This window comes from Scomber scombrus, chromosome 2, assembly GCF_963691925.1.
Source record: "Scomber scombrus chromosome 2, fScoSco1.1, whole genome shotgun sequence".
Classification (NCBI taxonomy): domain Eukaryota; kingdom Metazoa; phylum Chordata; class Actinopteri; order Scombriformes; family Scombridae; genus Scomber; species Scomber scombrus.
Window position 1 is genome coordinate 14,452,559 of NC_084971.1, and position 26,575 is coordinate 14,479,133.

General features: G+C 40.5%; 1 protein-coding gene across 1 annotated transcript in view; it reads right to left on the minus strand.

Annotated features, from left to right (window-relative positions):
- pkn1a (protein kinase N1a) overlaps positions 1-26,575 on the minus strand; it is a 49,061-nt gene that overhangs the window by 3,069 nt on the left and 19,417 nt on the right. The window contains exons 2-18 of the mRNA XM_062428144.1: positions 13,472-13,666; positions 12,367-12,472; positions 11,762-11,910; positions 10,546-10,666; positions 7,644-7,789; positions 6,347-6,560; positions 5,658-5,852; positions 5,106-5,215; positions 4,821-4,964; positions 4,410-4,485; positions 3,536-3,671; positions 3,181-3,265; positions 2,081-2,160; positions 1,672-1,747; positions 1,397-1,488; positions 918-1,094; positions 246-308 (exon numbers count right to left, since the gene is read on the minus strand). Of these exons, the coding sequence (XP_062284128.1) occupies positions 246-308; positions 918-1,094; positions 1,397-1,488; positions 1,672-1,747; positions 2,081-2,160; positions 3,181-3,265; positions 3,536-3,671; positions 4,410-4,485; positions 4,821-4,964; positions 5,106-5,215; positions 5,658-5,852; positions 6,347-6,560; positions 7,644-7,789; positions 10,546-10,666; positions 11,762-11,910; positions 12,367-12,472; positions 13,472-13,666 (2,165 nt within the window). The remainder of the gene's footprint in view (positions 1-245; positions 309-917; positions 1,095-1,396; positions 1,489-1,671; positions 1,748-2,080; positions 2,161-3,180; positions 3,266-3,535; positions 3,672-4,409; positions 4,486-4,820; positions 4,965-5,105; positions 5,216-5,657; positions 5,853-6,346; positions 6,561-7,643; positions 7,790-10,545; positions 10,667-11,761; positions 11,911-12,366; positions 12,473-13,471; positions 13,667-26,575) is intronic.

Genomic DNA, 26,575 nt, shown 5'->3' on the forward strand with positions numbered 1-26,575 from the left:
CTATTGCATCAGTTTCTTTTGTGCTATTGGAAGTATTCTTAACAATATTTTCTTTTCAGATCATTTGCATTACTTAATTCAGAAACACACAGTGTCTCCAGTCAACTTAACTCATATATATATAAAAACATATTAGGCGCTGATTTAATTAGGTAGATGTTTTTTAGTTTGTAGCTTCTTGTGTAGACATAGATATTACATCCAACTATCGTGTGAGTTAACAGGTTTGTGTGGGTTCTGCTCACCTGTACACAATCTTATTGTCATGGAGGAACTGAAGTCCAAGAACCACACAGGCTGAATAAAACCTGAAGTCAAACAAAAGGAACATTATTACAAACCTAAACTAAGATGGAATACATGGTAACCCTCATAAACAGTTAAGTTTTTCAGACCACTTAAATGGTTCATTTTTACAAAAAACTACTGTCTGAGGGCTGAAAAACTGCTACTTGCTAGCTGTTGCACATGAGTGTTACTTCTTTAGTTGCTATAGTAAATGCATGTCTTCAATGTCCAAGTTGCAGGCTTTTCATTTTTGTCATGTTTACAGAAAATGGCAGCAAATGAACAGATTATTCAGTTTGTTGAACTGGACACCATGCACTTTTACATTTTTTTTTTAAATTTTTTTCTAAAAAATTGGTTTGAAAGTCATGTTTTTCCAGTCTTTATTTTCATTGGTTTGTATAATATTTTTTGTAAAAAGAGGAAGAAGAAAATGTTAGAAACACCCTTTAACATAATGCAGTCCAACATAAAACTATTAACAAAGGGCTCAAAAAAAGTTTCACAAAGAATTCTTTGCGGTGACAGCCACATATTTTATTTGTCACCGTATTTAGAGACTTAAACTTCTCAAGCAATAAACATAAAAAGTGTGTTTTGATACACACACACACACAAACGTAACGTACACGGCTCGTGGCTCTGTGAAGACGTCAGTGTGGATGTGCATCATCAGGTCACCTCCTGCAGTGTACTCCATGACAAAACACACATGCTCTGGCGTCTGGAAGCACGCAAACAGGTTGACCAGGAAGGGATGCTGCGACAAGTTCACGGCCTCAAAGATGCGCTTCTCGCACATTAGACTGGAGGGGAGAGGAGGATAAGGTGGAAAGTGGAGAAGATGAGAAAAGGATTGAGGGAGCAAGAAAAAAGGGAAGAGAGAAAAAAAAGATTAGAGGGAAAAATGAGACACATTAACACATAATTAGATGTTTATTTTGGTGGATGAGGCACCCACACTCAGCCCACAGAGGAACTGTAATCAATGTGGTTTGAGGCACAGCAGCACAGATTAAATACAGTTAAATGTATTATTTTAGCTGAGGCTGAAATAACAGCAACCAATGACTCACACACAGGAACATATAGAGTAATAAACACACACCTTTCCACCTCATCTCGAGCGATGATATCTCCTTTCTTCAGGGCTTTGATGGCGTACATCGTGCCTGTCTTCTTGTATTCTGACAACAACACCTGGAGACAAATAGATCCAAGACACACAACAGATAAACACGTGTATATTGATTTCAGGAGGAGGTGGAATGAAAACTTGTTAAAATATTACAATAAAGTCTTAATAATAGTCCAACCCCACAGGATAAACTCAATTTGCATATGAAGTTAAAGGTTTAGTTTATTTAAAAAAAATAATGGTACCTTCCCAAAGTGTCCTCTGCCCAACACGGCAATCAGCCTGAAGTCCTGCAGGGACAGAGGGCCTTTCTTCTGCTTACTGGAGAGACAGACAAACACAGTCAGCACAAATGTTTACAATGAGTCACTTATAGGACATGGCTTATTTAAAAAATACTAGATTAGAAATATCACAGAAATACATAACACTATTTGTCAGGGCAGGAAAGGAAACAGAGTGTGGGTAGAGTAGTTTCAAATGTCACATACTCATTTGTATAGATAATGGAACTAGATTAGATCAAATTAAAACAACAGTATAAATATCCCAAAAAATACATTGTTGGTAATGTAACAAATGATTGTAGAGGGCGTCTCCGTGCGTGTCTGTATATGTGTGTGTGTGTGTGTGTGTGTGTGTGTGTGTGTGTACCTGCCAACTGATGGGGTTCGGACAGGGCACTCAGGGGTGAGGTCTGGGGGGGAGAAGGGCTCGATGACTGGCAGTCGATCCTGACAGGGGACATGCGAGGAAAGAGACACAGAGGAAAAGACACAGAGAGACATGCAGAGACGGAGAGATAAGAGGAGACAAGATGGAAGACATGAGACAAAACGATCTCACAACAACAGTTTGGACGTGACATACAAGCAGCCTCTCAGTGATTCACTTTTAGTCCTGGCTCAGTTTTTGGAGACATTGTGGTCAAGTGCACGCCTCAATGAAAATCCACACCAGCTGTGTTTTTTTTAGGCATTCTTGATTTTGGTCATGTGTCCGTCTAACGTAACGGAGGCTTCCATTTTATCAAATGAAACATACATTCAGACATTCTAGTGCTCCAGGTCTATTTCATCAATGTGTTGTGCTACCAATACAATAATTTCCACAGGCAGCCTACTGTCTATATGTTGTGAATATATTAAGTATATCTATAATAATCAATAAAGGCCTCTAGACTGAACGGACGGGTACTGGGTGTGGATTTACAGAATGGACATTTCAGTAGCGTCATATGGGACAGACTGTGGGGATTAGAAAGATTACCATGTTTATGATGGTTTTATGATTGCAGTGTGGGCTAAGTGAGGATAAACTGGTAATGACTGGCAATACTCTGATGTGACATGAATATGGTATTATTCCACTGATGTCTCACATCTGGTGCAGATTTCCAGAGTGACAGGCTTCATGACTAACTCAACCAAAATGTTGTTGATCAAATGAAGCCAATGTAACTTTGTTGGTGAATAAAATGGAGCATTCTCATAACGTTCTTACATGACTGTTGCTCAAAAATATTTTTTTTATAATCTCTTATTTGCAAATCCTGGATATAAAAATATAGTCTAAACTTGACTTGAATTCTAAATATTATCGTCTGGATTACTGTTTATTACATTGTTCACTGATCAAAGTGACAAAACATCATTTTTAAAATCTATTTATCCCACAGCTAACAGAGTGGATTTACTAGAGTAGACCAGACCCCACACACAAATCCCCCAATTCCTGGTCTCCCACTCTCTCACCGGGGTGTGTATTTCCACGTCTCTCTTGTAATCGCCTCTTATCGGAGAGTCGCTGTCCAGACTCAACTTCTCCACTGAGATCTCCCTGAAAAATTCACAGACACACACAAACAGACCAACGTGGCGATGCAGATGGTCAAATGAACAGACAGAAACAAAACACAAACGGATGGTTAAACATTGAGGCAGAGAAAGCATCACATGCTTCACACTTTGCCAGGAAACACAAGGAAAAAGGTTCAAGGAATGCTGCTGTGTTTGATAGCAAAGTCTGATTGACAGCTATCAAACATCACACGTAGTTTTCTTCCCACTAGAATCAAGTGTGAATGAATGTTTATGTCATGTGTCTCACCCAGCATTGAGTGTGAGGCTGTGTGCATTGGGACTGTAGGTTCCTGAGTTGTTGACAGTAGGAATGGCGTTCCGAAGCAGCCTCACCCACGTCCCGATATCCACGTTCATCTGTCGAGCTCGAAGGAACGCCTTGCCTGGAAACACACACGCCTAAAGTCAATAATGTGTGTCTCACAGAGCCACACAAAGATAATCGATCACTCATACTTACTTTAAGGAATGAATTATTAATATCTATTATAATCGTGTCGTGCCAAATATCAAAATTGAGATTTAATTAAGATTCTCAGCTCTGATTTTAAAACATTTATGGACTTATTTAGAACAGTTTCTTAAGCAAAATGCTGCACTCTTTCATGTTGTGTTAATTATTTCAGGTAGAAAGTTCTATACAGGGTCAATGCAGGGCTGTAGTCAAGACCCCTTAAGCTAAGTCTGAGACACATTTGAGGTCCAAGAAGTTTTAAAATCAAGTCAATTCCAAGTCCAAACGAAGATCAAAAATAAGTCAAGACCAAGGCCAAATTCTCCATTATGTGGGTTTTACACCCTGTTTAATTAAGTACTGTATAGCTTTGCTTAAATAGGTGCTGTGTAAATAAAGATGTCATTATCATGAAGACACAAAACTATCCACCACTAGAGGGTGCTGTTAGCTACAAACTGTGTGCTAGGTACCAGCAATGTTGGTCATGTTCAATATCTCAGTAAGAAAAGGCTGTTTCAGCACAACTGATGTTTGTTCATCTCAAAAGTTCATCTATATAAACTGTATTAAGGCTCAAGAGTAGCAAAGTGGAGTTGAAACACAGAGAAGCTATTTCTCAATCAGCATATATTTCTGTTCTTCCTCTGGTTTGTTTCCTGCCCACCTTGCTGCTTAGAAAAGACCTTTTTCTGCCTCTGGAGGCGAGGAACTCTCTCGATGACTGGGTTAAAGAAGGTCACCTGGAAAACACACACAAAAGCGAAACATGGAAACTACACATCCATTTTTTATTTTCAGATGTCACACTCAAGACAGGTGAACCTTTTAAGTATGCTATATCAAAGCAGTGTTTTTCAGCACAGGTGCATGTGACAGCTTGTGTGTGTGGGTAGGTGTATGTGCGCACATGTGAATACTTTTATGTGTATTTATAGAGTTTACAGGTGTCATGTAAGGAAGGATATCTGTGTCGAGCTTTTGGTGTGGCTGTCCCTTTTCTCATTTTTTGTTGCTGTGTGTGTACATATATGTCAAGCTTTGAGTGAGTATGTGTATGTGTTATTATGGTGCGCACCTCGGCCAGCAGCAGACCCTGAGGCTCCAGCTCCAGCTGAACTCTGTGTTTCTGGTTGTCCAGGAACTCTTCCAGCTTCAGGTACTTAAGAGCACACAGTGAGCGGTAGTCCTTCCAGTAGACGGCAATCTCCATCTCCCTTGTCTAAAAACACACACAGACACATGGGCACACAACTGTCATGCACATGCAAACACACAAACTTAGCAGCATATAAAGGACATTACCACTGGTGGATAATTATTTGCAGCCTGTGTGAGTGAGTGTGTGTGTGTGTGTGCTGACCCTTTCCAGCTCCACAGTGAAGGTCTGGTCCCAGGCTTGTTCTCCCACAGTCCTCCAAGCCGTCTGGCCCACCACTGTGTTATCCAGCTTTAGCACTGCACTCACTTCAGCTGCACACAGTAACACTGCATGTTTTATTTCCCCAACAGGTGACATTCCTTTATAGTGGCTGACACTTTAAGTCCTTACATGTATAAAAATGAAAGCTTCTGTATGCTAACACTACAAAACATAATACAGTTTAGGTATTGATTAATGAGTGACATTAATTCCTTGAAGACACTGCAGAACGTGGTTTGTGAATTGTTTACAATCGAGTATCGAGGCAATTCGTACCAAACCTCACCTTCCTAAAGTTAAAACTGCAACTATGTGTTACTATACTAAATATGGACATGCTATAGTAGTATACTGACCTGAAAGTGACAGAGACAGTACATGGTCCACTATTTGTGATGAAAGAAATGCAAATAAAAAAGTTATATTGTAAAGAATGTAACCTAACCAGGCCCTACACACATACTCACACTTACAGCATACACATGTACTTACAGGAGAGCTCCTCTGTCTTGCTAGGTGTTTTTCCACTGACTGAGCCGCTCCGCCCGTACAGTCCCTTGCTGCCCCTCATGAAGGACCTGGTGTCCCCGGGGCTGTAGCAGGGCAGCATGACAGCTGTCCCTTTACTGCGTCCTGGGACCACCTCCAACAACCCCACGCAGCCCAGCAGCTGCACCTGTAAGGTGCCTGGAGACAGAGGCAAATAATTCAGGTATAACCAACTAGAGGCCAAAACAAAAGACGCCTTATAAACAAGATTTAAGACTATAGAACACGTAAAGATGGTTTGGATATGACCAGGAATCAACAGCACCAGCCCAGAAATAAATGAACAGGAATTACACACATAATCATATGAGATCATATTGAAATTCCCATTCTTCTGTACAATATGATGAACAGATGAATCATATTTACAATCTAACTAGGCCTGTAGATATTATGATATAAATGTACAATTGAGCCTATACAGGCAACTATGATGTTCTGAAAAGTTAAAACTTTAATATAAAATGTCCCCCCTTTTCCCTTTTTCTTACTCCTTTATGTAGTGAGGCATCAGGGATGTTATTACAGATGTGTGCCTGTGTTTTGGTTAGTGTTCATCTTTTAAAACCTTTTGGGACTTAGTGTGATCTTGCTTGATTTTGGCCTACTTGGTCTTGTTTTGTGTAACGTACCAGTAAGAGGCGAGGGCTTGTTGAGGGTGCTGTACTGGTTGTGGAGGTAGGGGGCGCCATGGCGTGAGCTGAATGCAGGGGAGGAGGCCAGGACCAGCTCCTCTTTGATGACGTTGGCCTTGGGATGGTCCTCTGGCAGCTCTGCTAGACGCTGGTCAAGAGAGTCTCTCAGCAGATCCATGCGTTGAGACGCCTCACTCAGACGAGACTGTGCCTGAAGAAGTGACACAGAGCAGATTTAATATACATTTACATGCACTGAGTGACTGCTTTAGTTATCATATTGACATAAAGTAAACTATTAAATCTCTGTCCAATCTCACACAATCCTATTTTAGTCTTGTTTTCACAATACTAAAGAGTAATTGTATCAGTGTAACAATTCAGTAAAAAAGTCCAGTACAGAAGCTCCATACCAAAATATATTGATTATAGCACCATATTTCAGGACTGGAAGAGCCAGAAATCTCAGAACGTGGTGTGAGTCACTGGTACTGATCAAGACCCTTTCAACACCACAGACTGTTGTTTTCAGTAATAGGAAGTATAGTGTTTCAGTTAATGTATTGAAGATATTGTATCTCTGAAATGAAGTGAAAGAGTGCTGTGGCCAAAGCTGCTTTGAGAAATATTTGACTTCACACAAAACTTTTCAATGGAACACTGTTTTCTGTCTCTGCTAGACCCAGAAAGAGAAAGTTGATCACAGTCAGAGACCTTAAAATGTCATGATGCTACAGTAACTGTGTTTAACTGTGGGAAGGTACATCTGCAGAGTAGACTGAAATACAGTCATTATATAGGTTAAGGTCTGAAGTGGTGGAAAAACCCCCCCCGAACATTATGGATGTAAAAATGTGTTTTTCTCAAGATGCTGTTGTATATATTCACATGAAGATCACACAGGTGTATATGACTTGAGGCGATTCATAGAGCAAATTACTCAAAATGTGGCTGGGAAGAAAAGTTATTTCTAGCATATGTGTGTGCCTTTCTATCTTTGAAAGATTCAATTTCAGTCAAAAACCAGCGCTGTAATGACATTTCTGTGTTGTGAAGAGATTTTGGCCGGACCTCACATCTTCAAAGGCCGATTTGACGCTTTAGACTTGGTTTTAAGTAGAAGGCTAGAACTGAGTTTAGGTTCAGTTTAGGGTTATTGTTGGGTTTGGGCATTTAGTTGTGATGGTTAGGGTAAGGGTAAGGGCTCGGGAATACATTATGTCAATGTGTGTTCTCACAAGGTTAAAAAGGTCAATGGTGTGTGTATATGTGTGTGTGCGTGTTCGGGTCTAACCTCAGACAGGGCTTTCTTGTCCTGGACCTTGCTGGCCCCCAGGAGCCTGAGGACGTTTTTGGCCCCCTCAGCGACAGCATGTTCAACCCTGTAGTGATGTCTCAGCTCTTCTAGCCGCAGCTCCATCCCACACAAGTCCTGGTTACCTGCAGGGGGGGGGGGCAGACAAATTACATTACTGTGCATCAGAATGGACGATTTAGAACATGACTGCACATTTTATTAACTTATATTCTATAGTTTGTTCTCGGTAGGTGCACGTGAGCAGTGTGCAAGATGGACCACCTCAGGGCATACTAAGTTAGGTTAATGCCTAAATGCATGCGATGCATTATACACGAGTCGGACAGAAAACATTAGCAGAGCCCAGAGGAAGGGAAGTAGGCTCTGACTGTAAGCAGCATTAACCTTAGCTCTAACCTCTGTTTCCAAACGACATTTTTAAAAGCAAACAGAGCAATAAAAATGTGTCCATTTTCACTGTTTCCTTTTATATGATCAACTTTTTAATTAAAGATATATACAAAATTATATTGGGGTAGGATGACACTTTTTTAAGCCACAGAAAAATAAAGTGAAAGATTTTAAATTCAATTAAATTCGCACAAAAAAAGAAATAAGAGGATCTAAATTATATACTTTCTCTCCAGTAAGAGTTTCATATTAATGACAGCCTTTTCCCAGTATAAAATATTTCTAATGTTTCCTCAGGTTAGCCAGCTAGCCCTGATTAGATATGTGCTTAAAATGGATTAGCAATGATGTAATAACAATAACATAACATTGTTTGACCTCATGTTTTCTCTGTTGCTGGTGATGCTAGACAAAAGCCAGCTGATCATGATGTAACACAGTTAATAGGAAAAACAAATGGTTTAATAAATCATGTTCTGCTTACATGCTTTAGGAGGTGAGACATTAAATATGGCAGGCCAGTGGAGAAACTTTATAAATAACTTTCATATGCTGACAACAAACAGGGCTAAAATTGATGTGAAGCACAATTATAGCTGAGTGTTAAGCTTAATGGCAGAGCAGCCGCCTCTCACGGTGGGCAACAAACACAATGGAGCACACAGATATGAGAAAAGGAGAGGAGGAGGAGCAGGAGGAGGCGTGAGATAAGGAAATGGACAACAGGATAAATAGCATTCAAAAAAGGCGCGTTTGACTTTCAAATGTCAGATTAGTGAAGATGAAAGACAGAGGGACACAGAGGAGTGAAAATGATTTTTATGACTTCTGAGCTGCTCAAAATGCTGCATGAGAGAGAACCAGTGAGAGAGAGGAAAAGAGAGGGTTAAGAGTAGAGATGGATGTGGATGCTTTATCTCCTAATAAGGTGTTCTGCCTGGAGCCCAGACCCTGCTAGATGACCCCTCCACTGGGTGTGGTGCCTGGAGACTGTCTGTGTACACTATACACAAAACCCTGTGTGTGGTTTAAAAGAAGAGAGACAGGATAACCAAGAAAGATCCAGATACCATGTGATACACCGGCACAATATAAGAAGAATTAAGTGTTGAACTCAGTAAGTTGACCATTAAAGACAATAAACAAGCTACAGATAAAGTCTAACAAGGCATATAATCTGTTTTCTGGAGAGCTAAAAAGGTACAAAACTCATTGCTGCTCAGTCTAGTTATCTATAATATAATTTTAAACTCTTAAACAATCCTTCCAAATGGCCATTATCTTCTTTGCCTTAAAGACACCTACTTTCAGATGACAGAAGTAGAATTGAGTATATGGCCCCCTGGGAGAATGTACCATCTTTAAAATCTGTTTTTACTCCCATAGCCCCTCCACCACCCACCTCTGGCTACATTTTACTGAAGCATCCACCTCTGGTCATTAATTGGCCGTTTTCTCAGCAGAGGGGTCATAATGGTCCACAGCACATGCTGCTCTATAGAAACTCTGTCACCTGCCCTGAAATGGCATTGATGGCTCTGCCACAACAGACAAGTGTGTGTGTGTGTGTGTGAGTGTGAGAGAGAGCGAGAGAGGGATGGCAAGAGTAGCTTGTGTGTGCCTGCAATATTCACATGAACTCACACACCTGCTGTCACAATGTCGTACTGTGGTAGTGTGTGTATGAAAGACATTTCATCTGTCACTCTGGTTTGTAGGAGGGTTTTTTTTGGTGCACATCTGTGTGTGAATTCAATTGATTGTGGTAATAAGCCAGGTGGGCGCCACACACACACACACACACACACACACACACACACACACACACACACACACACACACACACACACACACACACACACACACACACACACACACACACACACACACACACACACACACACACACACACACACACACACACACACACACACACACACACACACACACACACACACACACACGTTACTAGTGTGTCTGTGTGTATCAACTCTAACGGCCCTCTTCATCTTCTTCCCTATAACACCAAGGCAGAGATATGTGAAAACACTGAGCCGGATCTTTATTGATCTGTTTATGCTGTTGTGTGTCTGCTGTCTGAAGCTGCTGCTCCAAACAAACTGGACGACATACAGAGAAAAAAGAAAGCAGGACTGCAGACCACATGAAGGGAGATGGAAAAAGACCCAGGAATAAAAACTCTGTCAAAGCCAGCCATTGTCACACAGCACACAGTGACAGTGTAATACATGAGAATATCTGCTAGCACTTTAGCCCACTTTCCTCTGACAGGAAACAGACAACAACCCGATACTGTTAACAACATTTAAATATCGTGATCCTTCTCGATTTATCCACTACAGAACCATTTTTCAAGCAATTGGCACTTCTGTTAAGCGTGTTGCATTAACGGTCAATTGCTGATACTTGTGGTCAACAACAACTTGCTGATATTTACAGAATACACCAGTCAGCCAATCAAACTTACCCTGTGTGTCATCATTGTGCTCAGTGGCCTGTACAGCCTTGCGGATTTGCATGCGGATGATGTCAATTTTGGTCTTACTGTCCTGCAGCATATGCTGTGCCGTTTGCAGCATCTTCTTATCCTGAGTGAAACAGAGACAACAAAAGGTGCAAATTACTTAACAGGAAACAGGAAGGTAAAAAGTTATAATACAAGAAAATCTTCAGCGACAGTGAGGAACACATAATTCTTCTTTTGTCCTGTTTGTTGATTGCTGTGGGCCCCATAATTCTACTTTAAAGGCTGTTTTCACTATTTGTCAAATAGTCAGAAACCCAGGTTAATGGGCTTTCAATGCAAGTGATGGAGGACAAAATCAACAGTCCTCTTTTCATGCAAAATTTGTATTCAAAAGTTCATCGGGTGCTAGTATGAGGCTTCAAGTGGATGTCTTCTGAAGTTACAGCCTCTTTAGAATAAAATGTTTTTCTCTGTTGAGCTACAGTGGATGGATAGTAACAAAAACTAATTCTAAAAAGACTAATTTTGGAAGATATCTACTTGTCTTGACTAATGTGGATGAACACAGTCTCAAAATAGCTTCAGATTGCAATGAAAAGAGCACTAGGAAGGGATCTTTAAATGGTAAATATTAACAGGAGGAATGATAAAAATTAGCAAAACCGTTCTCAATGATCATTTGGGCACCTGACTGATATTTTAAGACAGACTTGAGAATTGTGAGTTTATCATTTAAGGTGAAACATGAAGGGGAGTGGAGGCATGAGAACAAGGTCAAACAGAAGCTGCATTAAAAAGGGGGGAGGGGAAATTGGTAAGTAATCAAGAGATGAGAGGTGTGGCGCTGCATTGGTTAGGGGTATTGTTCACATGTTATATACATTTATAGATTGTCATCTGAGTCAGCAGATTGCAAGGTTGTGGATCATGAAGGTGTCAGCATCAGCCAGCTGGGGGAGGGTAATAATAATCTTTATTTATCTGTATTAATACACTTGTTAATGTTTTGATATAAATAGGGATCATATTTTTGACGTACATTTTTTATTATTAAAAACAATTTTTTAATTGATTTTTCACACGTTTTATCCCACAAGAGTGTAAGTTTATAGAAATAAACTCATTTTTTTTTTTACGTAAATTTACTTGTGTCATCAAATGTCCTGTTTCTGTCCTACACTGAGCTATGTATGGCTAAAATTGGTGCCCTGTGTACCTTGGTGGATCCATTGGAGTAGATGGGGATCATGTTCTCAACTCCCTGTTTGACTTTGAGCTCGATGTTGAGCTGTCTCTCCAGGGCAGCAATGCGTTCCTTGTGGGCTGACGTTCGACTCTCTGCCCCTGGAGACTGAGGACACTCATCTATGGAGAGAAAGAAAAGGTTGAACGATGATATAAAAAGGAACAAGATGAGGGTTCACACGGTGTGCTCTGAAGTGAAAAATCTCTTAGGGGAATTTCATTTAATGTCAGACGGTACTGTTGCACTCTTGAATTTTATGCCACACAGTTAATATCCTGGAAGATGGGAACAGATCTGATCGCCCAGCCATGGTTGTCCGTACAATTAGAGGTCTATTACAGCATTTTAAAAACTGGCAAGATGAAAATGGTGTTCCAAAACTACAAAGACTTTTTGAGACCCTTTTTAGGTTTTGGTCACAGATGAAACACAAAATCAAAAGAGCAGTCAGTTAAAGCACATTTTTTCATTATGCCAGTCATTATTTGGATAATTGACAAAATAATGGGAATATTGCCACAAAGTTGTCCCGCTCTGTGATTTGAGACAGGAATGAGAGCTTCATGTATATTTACCTTTATTCTCATCACCTCCTTTCACCACAATGTGAGCATCCAGCTCTTGCAACTGAGCATGCAGACTGTCCAGCCTGCGGTTGGAGCTTCGTAGCTGGCTGTCCACCTGTATGCGAGAGCAAAGAGAAGGAAACGTTTCAGAATAGGGCGAATTAACAAATCATTCTGCATTTTATTTTCTGCGTTTACACATCAGTGCACCGGCCCAGCAGTTCACTAAATTGTGAACCCTTGGACAATGTTTTTTCTATTTTGATGTTGACTGTTAACATGTCAATCCATTTTTAAGTACTTAATTCAGGACATAATGAAATTGTGCAAGCTGAAGCAGGCAAGAAACCTCAACTCACCCATCAAAACACTTGGGGACAAACGCGGTTGGATTTACTCACTATCCACCTTTTCTGCTTTAAAGACTCCCATAATCCCTATAAACGCCTGTGAGAAAAGCATTTAACCCTCCAACTGGCTGACTGGCACAGCTTACTTCTATTAACAGTATCTGGCACTGTTGCTTGTTGTAGCCGTCGCACTGGGCAACTCCAGGAAATCAATGTGTGAGCCTGTGTGATTGTGAGGCAGGGCATTTCCAAACGCCCTGTGGAAATTTGTGCTCGGTGAGCCTCCACTAAGTAAATAAAGGCCAACACATTGGTCACCTGAGGCTTTAAACCCAACTGTCTGTAAAGACAAAGAGGATAAGAATATAACATACCAGCAGATCTACACAGTTCCGGTCAAATGGTATGCATCTGATTCACCCGCTACTGCAGATAGTGGTCATTAAACTGTTTTCCTGTGGCGATACTAAGGTTACAATTTGATGACTTTCTAATTTTAGGTCAGAGTGCTTCCATGACTTCATCATTTTATTCCGCTTTTGTTTGTTACTGATGTTTTGTCTGAGGGGTGGACCCTTGGATATCCTCCAATGACTGAAAATGCATTCTCATTTTCCTTTAAGTGTCTTTTTGTCAAATCTCTGACTATCACTGTTGATATTTCAGACATTATTTTACCACAGAGATATCTGTGGACTTTTTGAAGTCCTGGTGGGTGTAGGTTTTGAGGAGCTGTAGAGAAGATCTTAAAGGGCCTGACGGACCTGCTGTGCGTTCCTCTTGTCAGTAGTTGCCCTGCGCAGGTTCTCAGCTCCTTCCTTGATCTTAAGCTCCTTGCGGATCTCTCTGCGGATCCTTTCGCGCTGCTCGTCCAGAAGCTGCTGTACGCTGGAGTCTGAGAAGTCCGAGTTCTGGTCCAGACCGAGCTGCTCCAGAACCGACAGCCCGTCTGGGTCACTCTGGATTGGTGAACAAGGAAAGGGAGAGGGAGGTGGGAAAAACAAGGAAAATGGAGGACAATGGAAAAAGTAGTTAAGCAGTGTGGTAATGAACTTAAGAAATATCTGTCAAAGCGATACAAAGCTGAAGTTCCAACTCAACGCTACTCCTCAGTCTGGTAATGGGAGGTGTTGAGAGTGACGTAGACAGAAGAGGAAGAGATGGTGAGCCGGATAAGGCAGTAATGGGAGGAAAGAGATAGAGAGGGAGAGACGATAGAGATGGGGCCGGGTGGGGGGTAGAGGAAAGGGGCAAAGTTGGGTAAAAATGTGAAAGCTAAAGAAGGAAGCAGGAGGATGGGAAAAGAAAGGCAGGAGAAGCAATGAGGAATGACAAAAATCTTGTTCAGCCAGTGTTTATAATATTTCAAAACAAATCTGCTATGTCCAACCAATTTATTACTAAACATCAAGAATACCATTAGAGATGCCATTTCCAGGATAGCCTCCTTGCCAAATGGGCTAAAATCCACACTATACATAAACATCACAGTGAATTACAGACTTGTCCCATGACCTGTGCAGTCCATTGTCTTCTTTCTGGATGTTTTCTCATGAGCCAACCTCTCTCTACTGTGTGAGAAATAATGTGCTCTTGGTTTAAAAAGAAAAAACTTTTTCTACATTTACAAGACGCAGTGAGTCCGGCTCAAGTTCCTGCTCACTTCTGACAACAGTTTTGTATCTCGTTTGCCTGCCTGCTAGCATGATACACAAATCTTTATAAAAAATACCATCAAGCAGAGCTAAAACTTGCTAGCAGAGGAGATCTTGAGACTCAGCAACACAGACACACAATCAGAAACACAGCAGGAGAGAGAGCGAGCGTTAATCACTCGAAATCACAGCCACTCAACAGTTATTACAGGAACACACAAAGCAAACAAACAAACCAACAACACCTCACCTCTGAGCTGTCCTCATCCTCCTCGTCACCATGCCAACACATAATTCGCTCAGATAGGATGACACAAAAAACGACAGAGGACCCAAACTCTTTGCTACACGCCTGAGCTCAGCCAAACTAATGCCACACCAAGAGCAAAGTGGTTTTGGGAAGGGGGGGCGGAGGGCAAGTGTGGTGGTGATGGTGGGGGGGTGATAAAAAGAGATAAAAAGAGAGGGAGAAGGAGAGTTAAGTGAGAGAGGAGGGGAACGCCTCCAAAAGAGGATATCCGTCCCAACACCAAGCTACTCAGGCCTTTCCTGTTTCTTCTGTGATTTTGCTGCTGTCAGTGGAGAACGAGGCAGAGAGAAAAAAAAAAGAAAAAAGGAAAAAAAGACACATCCCCCCACTTGAAGTTTCTGTAAATCACTCTCAGATCTGTGGCAGTAAGCCTGCATGATGTCAACTCCTCCTCTTCACCGATTAATCAGATCTGGCTTGAAGTTAATTTGTGACAACTTTTTTAAAATTTTGGCTGTCACTTGGGTCTTCGATATAATCTCGAGGGCGGAAATGAGGGAAGGATGCGTTTTCTAAGTATTGGATCGTAGCCAGCAAATAAGGGTGGTATGCATTTCTATTGCCTGCTCGACCTCTTATTTCCTCTGGGCTCCACATTCACAAACCGCAGTGGTGGTTCTCCTATAGAGAGACTAAGGGACAGAGACACAACCCCATCTGAAAATATGATAACATCTCCAACATATGCAGCAGTGGGTGGAGTCGTCCATAAAATCTTAATTACCATGTGTGTCAGACTGTCTGATGTCAATTTTACCGTAAAAAACAAGCAAAAAACCCAAACAATGGAAGCAGAGACACGTCATCTGTCTGTATCACTCATGTTTTGGAAATGGTAGTTTCCTCTTACAAATAAAAGATTTATTATTGTTTATTACAAAGTGGTGCAGATGTCCCTTCATTGTAATTTTGAGTTATATAGTTATAATAGTCCAATTTGCTTTCTTGTCATGGCAGAAAAATTTCAGTGCTGAAGTTTGTCCCTTTCCACATGAAATCGACTAATTTCCTTCTCTACTGTTTTGTGCTCAGTGTCACCAGAATGGTTGGCTTTCTGCACAATTTTATATATAACCATTTTTATATGATTGGGAAAGTAAAGCAAGTTTTGCTTTTGATATATTGGGCTAATTTTCGTAATACTTGCGCAGTTTCCTCAATGACTCTACATAAATACAATGAGTCAGCCTTTCCTCTCCTCTGAATAAAACGCTGGGTTATTTGGTGAGTAATTAGGGAAACCGTTTGACTGATAGACATCTTTCTCAACAGAGCCACCCCTTTCTTGTCCTCCTTGGATCTGTGTGAGTCCAGATCAAAAAGGAAATGTGACACTAACCACAGTTTTACTTCCTGTAATCTGAAAAGACAGACTGAGCTGACCTGAAATGATGTGTTAAAAACAGGAAGAGCAACAATAAGTGTATAAAAATATTTAGACCTGTGGATAATCGATTTAAGTAAGGATTGACCAATCCAATCCATTTGAAAGGTATCTGCGCTAATACATATCTGATTGAATGGAAGTACAATTTCTTTATTAAAGTAATTGGATAATTTCATATTCAGTGCGTCTCTATTTTTAAGTTCTTTTAGTGGTGAAACATGATAGTAAGGACTCAAAAAGCCTTCTTCAATGATCACTTCTGTTGCATATGAAAATGATATGATGGGAACTTACATTTGAAACTTAAACCTAAGGATCAACTAGATATGACAAAGGCTTTCATTATCATTAACTGCTGCTTAAATAATCACCTCTGGCCATTGTGGCAGATCATGATTTTTTTTTTTTTTTTTATACTGCTGATTGGAAATATTAAAAATGCTGACATTTTCTAGAAATTGTAAAATTATTGAGACTCTTTGCCAAAATTAACCTTCATGGATGGTTGCTGATGATCTGACTGGCTACTTGTTTTTTCCCCCACGTGGAAGAGAAAACTTGTCAAGACGTCACTTGAACATGACAAAAGTTAATCCTCTCGGTCTCCACCTCGCTGTGTAAAGTGTGCATGTGATCCCCACCTACCACTGTGAGAACTGCTGATCAAATGTTTGCTTACACTTACAGAGTCGGTCACAGTGGGTGGAACTGCTGTTGCTTTAACGAGGCTCGAGTGTTTCAGTATTAGTGTGGATTGTTTTGTTTCTGCTGAGATATAGCCGTACTGCCAAGTGATTATGTGTCAGATGGTGAACTGATTGTGTAACTGAAGTGGAGGGAGGTTGTTTGAGTTTTACTACTGAGCTCATACCCTCTGACCCACTTACTGACGTTGAGCAGAGACGTGAAGTAACTCCTCCCAAAATAACTTGATGTGTTTTAAGGGTCTGACTGCATTTGCCTTTTATTTACGAACTTACACTGAAACACTCACAAACTCCAATGTGCCTTTTGTTTCTTCAATTCTTAACAAGTCCAGCTGCCTCTAACTTAAGTCATTAGAGTCATTCTTCATAAATATTTACTGATAAGGTGTTTTCTATTACTATACGTTCATTTTTATGACAAATGTCCAGTGTTGTCAAATCGAGCTGTTATTAGTTTTCTGCACAATGAGGCACATTTTCATATGATTGAGCAGGTAAAACATGTTTTTCCTGTGAAATTTTGGGATACTTAAAAAAAAAAAATGTATACACTGTATTACAAACGACTCGACCTTCTACTCCTCTAATTATTATATATCGATAAGGATTGGGAAGCTGTCACTGTATAGAATCTCCCACAGCCTGTCCTACAAAAGCAAAGTTATTATGATATATAAATTATCATTATTATTATAAATGTGAATATCATATCCAGAAGGTCCCACTTAGATACAAGATCACATATTTCAGGAAGTCCTGGTCAAGAGCATAAACTGTTTCATAACAATATGACATGATCACACACAAAAGGAAAAGAAGAGAAAAATACAGGCCATAACATTAATAACAAGAACACAATCCACCTCAAATTAAAGTTAGATAAGACAGTAACATGTTTCCTTCAGGGCAGTTTGTAAAAGACCTTTAAAAGGGGTATTTAATGAAGGGAGTGCTTCTTTTGTATTAAGGTATTTCGCAGCTTATTCGATGCCAAAAGGTGCATAAACTGAGAAAATAGTTTAGACAGTGCAGTGACCTGAGGACATTTAAAAGAATATAATTTGATACATGAAAATGTCAAACAGGCAAAAAGAAGAATCCTCTCCAATACATTAAAGGAAATTGGACTAATTTATGATGATTTTGCAGGTTGGTGCTCTTTCTTCAAATGGAGTAACTTGAATGCACTTGTATCAGTTCTAGCGCTGCAGCCATCAATAAGATATTGATCAGCAACTATGTAAAAAATGTTTGTGTTTTAGTCTGTTTATCAGAAAAAACATGACATTTGCAGGCCTTTTTATATAGATTTCAAGCATTTTATTAACTGAGAAAATAATCTGCAGATTAATGAACCTAATGTTAATACTGCTATGTACTTTCACTTCCCTCTTAATACAATTTGGCTTTACCTAGAAATCTATCAGTAGTTATGATCAACATTGACTCTGTCTTTGAGGCTTTGACTGTGATATGGATTTATCAGCATCAGTGCGTGTTTCTCTCTGCTTCATAAAAACTAGTCGTCAGTATCTACTGCAGAAAAGAAAACAGTCTCTGCTACAAACAGAGCATCTAAGTGTCCAGTTACTTCAGTCGAACACCCTAGGACGATAGTGACAATATGTCTCATGTCTCTACCAACCCGACACGTGTTAACGTGTTAGATGTCGACTGAATGGATTCTGACACACATACGCAGCGCAGCAAAGCAACATCAGATCAGCTGTTATAAACCAGTCACACTAAGACACTTTTCCTGCCATCTTTAATTGAGTTCAGCAGTTAAAGAGAGGAAGCTGATACAACACAACACTCAACTTTATCCTCCAGTTGTCGATCCAGTGTAACACTACAAAGATGGCAACAGCTAGTGAGCATGAATGACTCACTCCATGCAGCTTGTTAGTGAACTAGTCCAGGGAGGAACATTCAGCAGCGGTGTCCGGGGAAGTAATGACCAGCTAATTCAATAGATAACGGCGCCAAGCGAGGCTAATTCAATCAGACTGTGTGAGCAGCGCAGAGGAGCCTAGGGCTGGACGAAGAGGGACAAGACAGAACATGGGTAAAGTGCAGTCATGTGTGTATGTGTATGTGTGTCTGTGGTTACATGTCCTCTAATGTGAGGACAATGCCTGGAGTTTTCCTACTCAGTGATTATGACCAGGCAATACAAAGGTCATGGACAGACGAGCTCGTGCAAGAGAGGTGGAAAGGAGGAAAAATGAGAGATATGCACTTTTGATGAAGACACACACACACACACACACATACACACATACACACACAGACACACACACAGAGAAAGCCCCTTTTACTTTCCAGTGAGGAAATGTCTCTTGGGGGGAGTGAGGCCAAAGAGCTCAGCCCATTTCTGACTGAGAACAGTGTTATTGTAGAGGGTGTGATCTGTGTACTCTTGCAGCTCCAGTACACTCAGTCCAGTGCTGACCTTGGTGTGGGCTATTACATATGACACTAGCTGAAAATGCTATTATGATTATTAATAACTGTGACTGGATGTTTGCTCTATAATGACAGAGAAAGGACAAGCGAGCTCTGATTGTGCTCAGAGTCATGACTAAATAATAGACGAGGAAGAAAGAAGAAGAGGACAGCACCGGTTCTGGTACAGTTTTTTTATATCAAGAAAAAGTACTATACTCAAAGTGACAGGATAGATAAATGGTTACAAATGTGTGCCTGCTTATTTGATGATCTTCCACTTCAGTTTGAACTTTTCTCCCATCATTGATCTGTTCATATTTCATTGATCTTGAAATGTAAATGTCTAAATGTATTTTGGTATATTCTGCATTTTATATGTGAAATATAATTGAGACTCATACATAAGATAATTGCAATGTGTTTCTCAGGGCAAAATTCCAACATTTTTTCAACCTGGGTTGGACTTGGAGACAAAAGTTTAAAATCATAGAAGAAAGCTTTAGGATATTCCAGCTGCTTGCACCAATGTACAAAGACAGGGATACAGCGTTGGAGGTGTGGGCCCATTCATTCCTATGAAAGCTGCTCAGTGGTACATAAAGCCAAAAAAGTTCTTCCTCTTCCACAGAGCTTGATGCAAGTGCACTAGGATAAAAAGATTTAATTGTGCAGCTCTTCTGGATTTTTTAAATGTGATCAGGCTGAACGGATTAAAGTCTGATAGTGACACGAGTCATTTCGCCGGGGTTATGATGGTGTAATTGCACAGTTTGGCCACTATGTCAAATTGGCTTCAAAGCCATGTTGGCCTGGCACCAATACAGTACTTTTTTTTCTGGAGTCCACATTTCCCGATTCTCTACAACAAAGGTAACAGGTCTAAAGTTGACCAATGATCAAAATGGACAAAGTTAAGAAAACAAAAACAAAAAAGTCACAATTTTCCTTTAATGAATCCCTTAATACCAGCATGTTTATCTCCTTCATTAAGAGGTTAGAACATAGGCTTGTAATATAAATACAAAAAATTAAATATGTATCAGTTACAAGACTATTTTAATTTCAACCCATCATCAAGTCATGAAACTCAAACAGACAACACAGGGTTGGCTGGCTGACTAAACATAGATTTCTTCTCGCCTCGGTGCACAGACTGTGGTAACTGAGCACACATAAACCACACAAGTGCTACTTTTTGGTCACAAACCTGCAATTTTATCATTGCTGTATACTGCAAGTAAGTAAGGAAGTAAGGTTTGAAGACACACACACACACTATGACTGATGCATGAGTCTGCCAAGTGGTTCTTTACTGGATTTACAGTAACTTGCAAATCATTTCCTGTAGACGTCTGCCACATGGACCACTCTGTATTATTGTGCTGAGAAGACTAACCTGCAGCAAAATACCATTTCCTATTCATGTCAAACGGACGAACTGCGTGGCAGAGGGGCAGGGAGAGGAACAGTATGCAATGCCCCAGAATAGAGTAGACAGAGAGGAAGAGGGGAATGAAAACATACACTGATCTCTCTTTGTCGTTCAGAGGAAAGGCTGGTTTAACGTGGACCTCCATGTGTTAGGAAAACACTATGAGCTTAGATGAAAAGTCATCATAAACATATTTTGATGGGACACAGAACTCTCAAAAGTAGTGTGCTTTGTTAGCAGTGCAGTTCTACTCTGATACAAATGGATAAAAATCAGCAAGTGGACCATCTGCAACACAGATTTGAAAAAAATATACACTGGAAGAAACAAAAGCCATTTCGTCCAGTCACACTGATGAACAAGGCAGAGCAAGAAATGATTAGTGAGGGTCTGAGAGAGAGTCGAGTCAAACGAAGAGAAAGCAGCATGGGGACAGGAAGAGAGGGAGGAGAGAGAGACGGATGAGGCACAGCTGAGAGGGTCACCGGGTTGAAGCAGACAGAACAGACAAATAAGCAAAAAGAAAGAAGGAAAGAAAGGAGATGGAAATAGGTCAGAGAACGGCAATGAATCAACTACAATGAGCAACAACTGGGCCAGTCGAGTGTTTTTCAAAATAGCTCAAGAACAGGAGAATGATGTTTACTTTATATTTAAGAGGAAGAAACAGCATGTTTCGTTTTTACAGTCACCTCATTTATACATACAAGTGAAATGTATGTTAATGTTAGACACACAGAAAAAAGACAAAGAAAGACCAGGACAGGGTGACCTGACCCACTGCAAACACACCCAGATTCACAAGGACAAGAATGAGGGCAGCAACATGCAGTGTTTGACCTTTAACCCTGTTGGCAGCCTACAGAACTTCATATATATCACCTCAGTCCACCCTTGACTCAGTCCTTTGCTCTTCTCCATCTTTCTCACAGGCTCTCCATCTTGACAGTTGTCCCACCCAACTTGCCTTCCCCTCAGTATAAAAAGTAGGACCATACAGAACTTATCTAGTGTATAAATCTTGTGTATCTGTTTGCCTTTAGTTTCATGACCCCCACCCTCAAAAGGAAATTCATGAAAAATAAGCAGCACTTTTGGCAGAAAGAATCTAGGAATGTCCCTTGCTTCTGTCATTTTTAACGGGGTGCTATACATGAACTTGGCTCAACCTGACAGCCATTGTTTCCACCAGCAATTGGCTACTACACTTGTTCAATTCAGGTCTGTACGAGGCTGTCAGCTTGGCAGCTGTGGAGGAAACCTTACTCTTTGAACTACATCCAACTTTTTAGAGACAGGACAAACACGACTGCCAAACTCGTTTATCTTGCAGGCAAATGATGAATTCTTACAGAAGATAAAAACGGGACTTTAAGTGCAGGACACACCGGCTGCGTCCCATCATGACTGGACAATACACACACACAAACAGACACACAGACAGACAGACAGACAGTAGTTGTGAGAAAGTGGCTGAGATGTGGCAATCCAGGGTGAAAATGTCATAACAGCGCTGCTTTTCTAAAGAGCTGTCTCGTGTTGAAGCTGAGAAATAAAACGGTGGCGAGCTGTGAGTGTGACTATTAACTGTGACAAACAATAAAGAATATGAACACGCTGTCGGTATGTAAGATGAACAGTGTGGTGCTTATTTCCCTTTATTCTTTGATGCTAGGGCTGGGCAATTAATCGAAAAATTATCGAAACCGACATTTAGAAACTCTAATCGACTTAATCTTGCTCATGTCAATTAATCGTGGTGTTCACTGTTGCCATGACAGTAAATGTTGCATATCTTTAAGGAATTTGAAAACTTGTCTCCAGTGATCATTTCAACCAAAACCATGATCTTTTCATAGTTCTAATCAACTAGACATTAACCACAGCGTCACACCTTAAAACATCATTATTTTCACTCCCTAAAGATACTCATGTGTGAAAATATCACAAAATATCGTGTGAGGGAAGCAGTGTAAAATACAAAACAAAAAAAACTGTAAAAATACATTATTGTTCATCAAGGGTGGAGATAATCGTTCATTAATCGTAATCGAGGTTAAAAGTTCAATTAATCGTGGAGTGAGATGGAGGGTAAGAGAAAAAAGGGAGTGTAAGAAATCAGTTTCTCCTTTACTTCAAATATCGGCTGATGGATAAAAGGCCAATGGGGAAAATTGGGAGCCTCAGTTTCAAAATCTCTTCCCTCACCTGTTCTTTCCTGACATGTGTTGAACTTTAGTTATCAGCAAGCTGCTGTTTTGTTGTTCAAACTTTGGGTGGAGTATCTGATTCACACCTGCCTTATTGACTCACACGCTATAACAGACACAAACAAGGCCGTACAGAAATGCATCACACAGAGTGTGCAACGTCAGGTGCAAAAAAACATTCCAGATAAAATGTTTTCACGATGCTAATTTTCTCAGCGCCAATATAAATGATGTGGTGAGAATGCATCAAAAAGTTGGGAATATGCTGCCTGTATGTGTGTCAGACTTATAAAGTGTCCGTGTGTATGTCTGTTAGTTGGATCCATTTGCTATGACTGAAATCAATCAATCCTACCAGGAGACCTGTACAAAGTCTGTTCTGTTCCAATGTAAGCAAAGCGCTTCATATTTATACTAAGTCGCCATGTCACAGCAGTTTATTGATTATTGGAAGCCAACTGCACACCAGATCAGTGGCTCCCAACCTTTTTGACTTGTGGACCCTTAAAATGATGCTTGTAGCATGTGAAGTTCAACCGAAAATGTATTCCCCCCCCCCCCCCCCCCCCCCCCCCCCCCCCTCTATTACTCACTCATTTGAAGGATTTTTTGAGCCCTAGGTAGCTTAAGCACGTATTAAATAAAAAAAAGTGATCTGGGATTTTTTTTGAGGGGTCCCGACCCACAGATGACTTACAGAAAATATTTTATCATCTACATATCTGCCGGGTCTTCTGCATCCTCTCTTGCTCTGGCTATCAAAACATTTTTGATAAGGCTCCTGAACATTTGTTTATTAAAGAGCTGTGGCCAAGATATGAACTGTGTGGGAAATGAAGTTGTCAATGATCTCTGGCGGATTTATTACATGAAAGTACATGTGTCACCTTTTCCCTGAGCTCTGAAGTCATATTTCCGAGCTGAAGAATTAACTTTTATATGCCCTCACTAAAACATAACTTTGGCATTTCTTCTCTGTAATTTCTTTGTACTTATCTACCAACATATGTGTTCATACTGGCAGCAGTGATTGTTGGCTCACATATTGGCCTGACATACCTTGATACAGTAGAAAATAGTGCAACCTACACACAGCAAGCCTTACTAGTATGAGAACAAACAGGTAAGAGCTAATCTTTAGTGCAATGGCTGAAATCCAGCGATCCTGAGGAAATGTTTAGAGAGGAAGAGCAGAGGATGAATCAATCATAAAGAGACCTCAGAGGACAGGGAGAGTTGTTTAAATGACAAACATCTCCAGGTGGGAATGTAAACACAGTCTGGCCAGGGTGAAGTGGCTCCACATCCATAACCACTGAACCTTTCCTGGAATAGAGAGTGAGAGACAGAAAGGAAAGCAACGGGAAGGAACAACCAGCTGCTCTGCTGCTTTATTCTCCAGAGAACAAACACACAGGCTGGCATTCACTCCAGCTGCATTAATCTTCCTCAACAGCAGGGGGAGGACCCTCAGCACAGCAGGCCTCCTGTCAGTCACTATCTGTTCCAGACATGCTTACTGAGCAGACCAGCCACCTGTCAATCATTGTCCAGTCGCTGCCCGGCTGAATCAGTGAGGACGACCGACAGCTGTCAGTCATCCTCAGACTGGCACACGCTGTGAGAGGAGCTCCTCAAAGCAGTTTTCATTCTGCTAAGCAGAGAGAAAACAGATGCAAACTTTTTGGTAATAGTTTGAAATTAATCCAGGTGGGAATGTAAACACATACTGGCGTTGAGAGGAATATTTGGCTTTATCACATGTCTACATTTTTTAAGATGTAATTCTCAGAAACTCCCTGCGTCTCATATCACTGGTTTTCCTCAGCAAGCAGATGAACTCCAGAACAGCACAACAGGGAGAGGAGCGTGAAGAAAGACTGATTTTAGTCTGAAGTCATACACAACTGCGATTATTTAAGATTAACTATATAAAGGGCCCATATTTCCCAAAGCCCAAGGTGATGTTCTCAACGTCTTGCTTTGTCCTGTCCAACAATTCACAACCCAAAGACATTCAGTTTACTGTCATAGAAGTAGGAAGAAACAGGAAAAATATTCACGATTGGGAAACTGGAATCAGAGAATTTGGACATTTTTTAAATATAAGTGACTGATGATCATCAAAATAGTTGCAATTAATTGGATTAATCGGCTAATCACTGCAGCTCTACATCACAGTACAGCTGCAGGCAGATAATCCTCATGTAGTTTGGCCCAGGAGTGTCAACTGAAGCAAATGATAGCCAAGTAGTAAGACAAGCTTTCGCACCGTGTTGTTCACTTACAGATGAACACAAGTATCTACACAGACACTGTTACTGCGCGGAGGTGCCTCAAAGCGCAGTAAAGACGACAACAAAACATGTAACATGTTGCATTAGATTCATTTAGTGGACACTTTTGCCCAAAGTGCATTCAACCTCCATATGAAGGAGAGTTAATATAATAAAAGCTGTACTGTAACCACACAGCCGAAACAACCCACAATGACTCACAGTTCCTTTGCATGTCTTTAAAGTGGGTATGATGGTCAATTCTAACAACATTTCCGAGAGTTAAATTATCTATAATCAGTACAATTTTTAGAGGTATTAATACTGTTATGTGAGTTTGTAACAAAAACGAAAAAAATTAAACACTGACGCAGAATGTAGCTTTTAAAAACATGGAATTAAAAAAAGTGTATTTTTAGATCAGGAACCGAAACCATCAAGTCTTTCCAGCAACTGCACTTTGCTGATGCACTCTAGCAGATTATAATCAGTACTCTTGTAGCGTTTAGTGGTTAAATGACATTAAGTTATTAATGCCAATTATAAAAGATGAAAAAGATAAAGCACAACTTTGAGGTGAACAAAGTAGCATGGGAGAATTCAGTTCTTTGGTGCTGTACTTGTTTCTGTATGACGTCTGAATGCACTGCGTGTGTGTGTGTTGGTGTCTATGTGAGTGAAAGAAGCATGAGCAGAGTTGTAATTGCTTTGACAAGTCTGGGGTTTCTGCCTAGATGAGCTGCATGGAAAGACAGCCCTGCAGAGTTGTACGAACGACACTGATATCACTGTGTTTTATTCCTGTTAGAGTGTGAGTGCCTCAGCTCTACGGTTAAATGGAAATGGGTCTGTGTGGCTGATTCGCTGTTGAGCACTGATCTGATGTCAGTTTGGATTTGTCGCTCCTTATAAGTAGAATGAAAATAGACGGAGACATGAGCTGTTCCTGGATCTGGTCACTGCAAAAGGGATTTGAGTGCAGGAATTATAAACAGCCTTCCACCTGAAGTCAAAACAGTGACCGCTTCAGGCTGTTTATGTGCACAAGAAAGGAAATGTGTCCAAGAGACTGTGTGTGTGTGTGTGTGTGTGTGTGTGTGTGTGTGTGTGTGTGTGTGTGTGCGAGTCATATATAGAAAACATCTGGAGGCATTCCTGAGACGCCTGAGTGGTGACAACGACTAACCCGGCAGGGAAAGAAGGGAGGGATGAAGGGAAAGGTAAACGAAGAGCAGGAAGAGACGTAGAGGAGCAGTAAAGCAATAAAGTCACTGAGGTACAAATTGATTCACAGCACGTTTCCACACAATCAATCTCCACTGATTTGTATTATGTTAAATACCACACGGGCGAAGCTGACCTATTTAAAACAGGGGAGTTGTCAGGTGCAAATCTCATATTTTATCAAGATTTATTTAATGTATTTTAGTTTTTTTTTTT